This window comes from Phasianus colchicus, chromosome 2 (assembly GCF_987193195.1).
Source record: "Phasianus colchicus chromosome 2, bPhaCol1.hap1.1, whole genome shotgun sequence".
In the NCBI taxonomy this organism is placed as follows: Eukaryota; Metazoa; Chordata; class Aves; order Galliformes; family Phasianidae; genus Phasianus; species Phasianus colchicus.
In genome coordinates, this window is record NC_143437.1 from 84,875,969 (window position 1) to 84,881,968 (window position 6,000).

Below are 6,000 nucleotides of genomic sequence, written 5' to 3' on the forward strand. Positions count from 1 at the left end.
CTTTTTCTCGGGTTTTAAACATTTTTTATTTTATAGTGATGGCCTCAACTAAATGAAGAAAAAGGACATGGGATCAATTGCTTTTTGGAGGATAAGTCAATATTAATTCAAATAGAACTTTGATCTTGTTAAGGAGCTCAAGATGTTACGTACCTTTAGGGTTGACTTATGTCTTCTTTAATCACCTGCACATTAAGCTGAAACACACTTAGAGACTGAATAGCGCAGAGAAAATTGCTGTTTTCTGAAGTTAGCCAAGAAATAGAGAATTGTTGCACATACAAAGTAATTTTTACAAGCACAGTAAATTCTACCTCATCATCTGTGTTTGCAGATAACCGTAGGAATATTTTGACTTTGGCAACATGTTGGACTTGACAGTGTTTCTGTTAATCATTACATTTTTACAGAACTAATGCAAAAAATTTTGAGGGGTACAGATATACTAAATTAGTATAATATTACATATTCTAAATTGATGCTGACATTTACTTTAATGCTCTGCATGTAATTCATATTTCTGCATGTAGCAGAATAGTTCATACTCAATGTTTTGATATATCCAGCTTAAGCAATCTGAATATACTTGAGGTCACATAAATGTTCTTGCAGAAGTATTTATAGTTGCCTGCCTGAAATTGCAAGATTTATGCATACGTTCTGCATAAAATGATTTTTTGTACTCATTTCAGCCTGTGATGAATATAACATAAGTTCATAAGATTAAAAATGATTCTCTAGGCATCTCAAGGGCTAAGAGGAATGCATCTTCTCTGCAGAACAGATAAAATAGTTCAGGGAAAATACATATGGTTGTATAACCTTCCCTTTGTCATAAACTTTAATTTATATCTCACACATGCTGTATTCTTCAGTTTTTTCTTGACGTGTCAGCAAAATTTAGGAAAATCCATATAACTCCCTTCCCTAAAAGTAAAAGCATTTTTTTTCTCAGAACAGTATTTTCAGAAAGGGCTGTGTTCTAAATAGTACTTCTTGAGTATCATAGAAATTTGGTTCATTAGTGGTGCAGTAATGTAGTGATGCTGCACATTAAAAATTGTAACTACTAGACTTTAAAATTATCACCTTTAATTATTTACAAAAGGCAAGATATCTGTATTGACAGACTTCTGATTTGAAAAGGAACAAGGCATCTGCAAGTATGTTATGACTTTAGAAGTTTGATATGAGTTCATTTTCCTTGCTCACTTAACCTACAAGGATAGCAAGTGTTTTTTTTCTTTATTTTTACTATTTTGTGTTTTTTTTGTTTGTTTGTTTAATTGGCTGTAGTAGTTGTTTTCTCATACAAGAAGTTATCTGTTGCTAAAAATTCTTTACTCTTCCTTATATTTATAAGGGCAGCTGTTATTATTATTTAGTGTTATTTATTTCTTAATAATGGTGCCGTGATAATCTGGATGACTATAAATAAACACTGAATCATTACTTAAAAATTAGTGATAGATTTTTCAACAGTTAATTGCAGTGAGTGATTTTTTTCACCTTTAAAATGCAACATATTGGACATCCACTTCAGAATGTACCCTTCAGACATGTCTCTAAGAATAATTCATCCAATACAAAGTCTCTGGAGAATCAGTTGCTTTCAGAAATCTGAGGGGTAGTAAGGGTTTAAAATGAAGATGCAAAGCTGTATGTGCAGCATCTTCTGTTTCTGTTTGAAAGCAAACATAACCTACAAGAAAGTTTAAAGGTCCAGCATCAAGTGAAAAGTAGTTTGATTTCAAAGCAAGGTCTTTTCAGAGCAACGCATTGCTCCACAGAATTGTGAACCAGACTTCAGTAAAATTAGATTATATGAGTCAGTGTGTTGAGAATATTCCACTTGAATATGTTGTGCTGTAGAATGAGTATCAGTGAGTGGTTTAAGGCTCTAAGAACATACTAATGTTGGAGGTTTTTTTGCTTCTAATATTGCCATCTACATTGTTTACTAATAATAAAAATGATTAATTCCTGGAGAGTAGTATTGAAAATTGGATTTCTGCCTAACATGATACTTAGTCAAACATGTTAACCTGGCCCTTTTCTGTTTTTCCCATTTGGCAGTATAACCATATCACTTCCAATTGGAGATAGTATTGTCTTAATGGATTTGTTGTTGTTGTTGTTATGAAGTTTGTATCATTTTATTAGTCAGACCATCTAATTCCTTATGATTCAGGACACATGACATTTACAAAAAATAAATAAATAGGATAAATAAGAATTGTTAGTACAAGAAAGGGTGGCAATAGAGGATATCATTTAAGACCCAGAAGGAACAGATTCGATCTCAAAAATAATCATAAATCATATTTAATCCTACTCAGAAATATATCTTGATGATCATTCTGAGTCTATTCCAACTTAGTATTTTCTATGATTGAATGATTCTAGTTTACAACACCTGAGTATGAAATCAGATTGCAAATACTGAAAAGCAATGTTGTACATCTTTTTTTTTGGTTTTCTACAGGAAGTACATGCCTTTTAAAATATGGTTAGTACAGTTTCTGAAATGTGATATGATTGTGAAATATTCCTGTTAATTACACTGAAACAGATACTGCAGAAAAATACATTTAGTGCCACTATGAACAAAGACCATGTGTCAATTTAAAGAAAAGTGTACTTCTACTCCTCAGTAATTTTGTAAATTTAAAATAAGAATTGTACAATGAAAGGATTTGAGCAATCTGTTCAGCTGTCAGATCATGGTATCAAGTTATCTTGCCTAAACAAGGATCTCTTCTGCTATTTTACATTTCTCCCAGTGCATTCTATTTTGTCTCTAGCTGACCCTCCAGAAAGTCATTCATTTCCCGTGGATTCTAAATAATAACTACAAGATTTACGCTGTAGTATTGGAACCCAGATGCCTTCCCATACAGCACAGTAAGCCAACTTTAGGTAACTTAATTGTTCCCTGAGTGCCTTTAGTGTCAACTGAGTCAGTCTTCAAGTTCTTGTGATGATTTTTATTTAACCTCTGCAGATTATATTGCAGGCTTAGACGGCTCATAAATAGATATTAAGTTCTACATATGTAACTGAAGAGAGAATGGCAAGTGCTTCATTCATACCTGTTGAATTCTACTCTCTTCCAGATGCTAATTGAATACTTTTTCCTTTGTGGGCTTCCACTATTAGAGTGGAGGGTCTTTAAAAATTCAGATGGAGTTTACACTCATGATTTATGCAGCCAAGAATGGGAAGAGGCAAATATAATTGAGCTACCAACAGATTTAAGACAACTGAAGGTGTTTGAAAAAGTGATAAGTACAATTGGTCTGGTTCTTGCCAAAATAGAAGCAGGAACACAAGCAAAAATATTGTCATCTTTTAAAAAATTGTATTTGTAAATAAAACATGAACAATTGAATTTCACACTTGAAAATCGTGCTTTCTTAGAAAATAGCCCTCCAAAATTATTTTTTAGTTAAAGGAATGCTTTACTACAAGTTAAAAAAAAAAAAAAATCCTAATAAATTTTCTATTAACTTTTCAACTAAAAATACACCTCTTCAATCATATTGGTAGCTCTGAATATGTAAGGACTACAGTGAAAAAATATTTCTTTTTTTTAATGTACTTGTCAAATCCCTTGTTGTTGCTATAAAATTTCCCTGCCAGATTTAACTCTGGCTTCCTAACCCTACCCTAGCAAGATTGGATGGCAATTCCATATTTTCGCAGGCCACCTGATCTATCTGATCTACCTTTTGCCTCTTGCACTCTGATTTTTTGTCTGACTTGTTCAACCATGCAGGTCAGGTGCCCAAGCTCTCTCACTCCCCTTTTAAGCAGGGTCAGGACAGAGTATGATGAAAAAAAACTTCTATGGAAGCAAAGAAAATAAATCTCTTCCCATCAACAGGTGATAACCAGCTACTCTTAAGGCTTCCTAAATGAATGCACCCTCTCCTCCTCATTTATCTTCATTTTTACCATTGAGCTTGATATTCTGTATGGTATGGAATATCTCTTTTGGTCTGTTTGAGTGAACAGCCTTATTTTTCTTCTCCCAGCCTCTTGCCCATCACCCAGCTTCTCTGGTGGTTACAAACTTTGAGGAATGTTTAGAATTTTGATAGCTAAAAGGGAAATCAAATGAAAATCAGAAGCTACATCATATATGTAATTTTGGCTTGACAGATTAAGCATTTGTTACAGAATCTAAAGGTACAATGCAAACAAGTAGAATTCAAGTGACTCATTGTGGAATTAAAATTAAAAGTGAAATAATGAACTGGAATCAATTAGCGTGACTATATCCTCATTAATCCAAATTAATGTAATGTTGCATTCTGAATGTGCAGTGATATGCAATTATGTAAAAGTCAAGAAAAAAATACATACATTTTCCACTGAGTATATTTAAAAAAAAAAAAAAACTAATTAAAACATTAATATAGCTCGTGCCTCACTGTGCAGTATAACAAAGTAATAACTAACTAAGCATAATGTATGATGATCACTTACACTTAAAAACTGTTTCATGATTGAGGTGTTAATCCTTTTTTTTAAAAAAATTTTGTCTTCTGAACAACGTTATGTCTAAGTACAATCCAGAAAACACAGACATGCCTCAAATTAAATATTCTTTCATGTTTGCAAAAAATGATTTTATGTTGAAGTATAAACTGTAAGTGACTGGGCCACCAAGTCTGCTGCAGAATGAATTTAATTAGAATACAAGTTTTTTTAACTAGAAAATTGTTTTAGACAATGTTTTTTTGCTTCATTTGGAAAGATTCTTGGTTTAACAGATATTCTCACTGCACTCGTTGACAGATATACTAATTTGTAAGTCTGTTCTTCCTGTTGATTTTTTTTTTCTTCTTGAGGTTAACTAAATAATTCTAAGATACCTTGCAAATACTATGGTGGCTTTTTGTTGTTGTTGTCAATGGTTGCTTGTAAGGTGAAAAAGCTCATGGGTCAAAAAATAGACAGGGAGGTCATTTACCTGTTATAATCACAGGTGAAACAGACTCAATTTAGGCAAAACTGATATCATTGCCAATTAAGATTTTTGGATGGTCAGAAGTAAAGAAATTAAGCTATCACTTTTCCCTCCCCCCACAGTTCTTCATTGGCTCAACATCATTCCCCAATTGCTCTTATTTTCCCCTCTCCAAGCAACACAGAGTAATTGTAGGTGCAGTAATTTGTTAACAGCTCCTCCCTGCTGTTCCCTACTCCTCACAGTTTTCTTTGGTTCCCACATGTGTGGGACTCCTCCATGGGCTGCAATCTGAATTTCTGGTTTGCCACAGTTCTCTCTGAAGGTTGGAGGGGAACCTCACTGCTGTACTGGGGGCTCCTACATGGGCTACTGAGAAATTTCTACTCTGCTGCCTGGACCACTCTTTTCCCTCCTTTTTCTCTGAATTTGCTCTTCATAGGATTGTTTCCTACACTATTTTTTCTCTCATTCCTCACTCTGCCTGTGCAGCCTTTTTCCCTTTCTTAAATGCACTTTCACAGAGGCATCACTCGCAACTGTGTTCATTGGTGGGTCCATTGATGAGCAGGCTACAACCAGCTGCATCAAGCACAAAGCAGTCTCAGCCTCTTCCCTGCTCCACCTGCAGCTCCCCCATACAACACCTTGATACACAAATCCAAAACAAAAAAACAGGGATTTAAAGGTTAAAACATGATGTGTATAAAACAAGTATAGGAATTCAAAATTTTAGTTCAAACAGCCAATTATTAGACATGTGTTTAAAAAATTGCCTAAAAATGACATAAGTACCATGAAAATACTTATTGCTGTGAAAGTTCAGTCATCATTTCTTCAGAGGACAGTAGTTATTTCTTAAATTCAAATAGCTAGTCTTTCAATGTCAGACATACCCCCTATAGTCTTTTTTTCACTATGACATCAGTACAAATTGACATTTGAAAGTAACTAAGAACATACTTAAGTTTTATGTTAAATTAGGTCAAAACCTTGGCTTAAATTTTACTTCATCTTCTTCTATC

At 33.7% G+C, this 6,000-nt stretch overlaps 1 protein-coding gene across 1 annotated transcript in view; it reads left to right on the forward strand.

Annotated features, from left to right (window-relative positions):
• Positions 1-721, forward strand: part of LOC149919156 (protein eyes shut homolog) — a 70,557-nt gene extending 69,836 nt beyond the window's left edge. Inside the window, exon 9 of the mRNA XM_090136149.1 lies at positions 693-721. Coding sequence (XP_089992275.1) covers positions 693-721 — 29 coding nt within the window. The remainder of the gene's footprint in view (positions 1-692) is intronic.
• Positions 722-6,000: the final 5,279 nt, after the last annotated feature.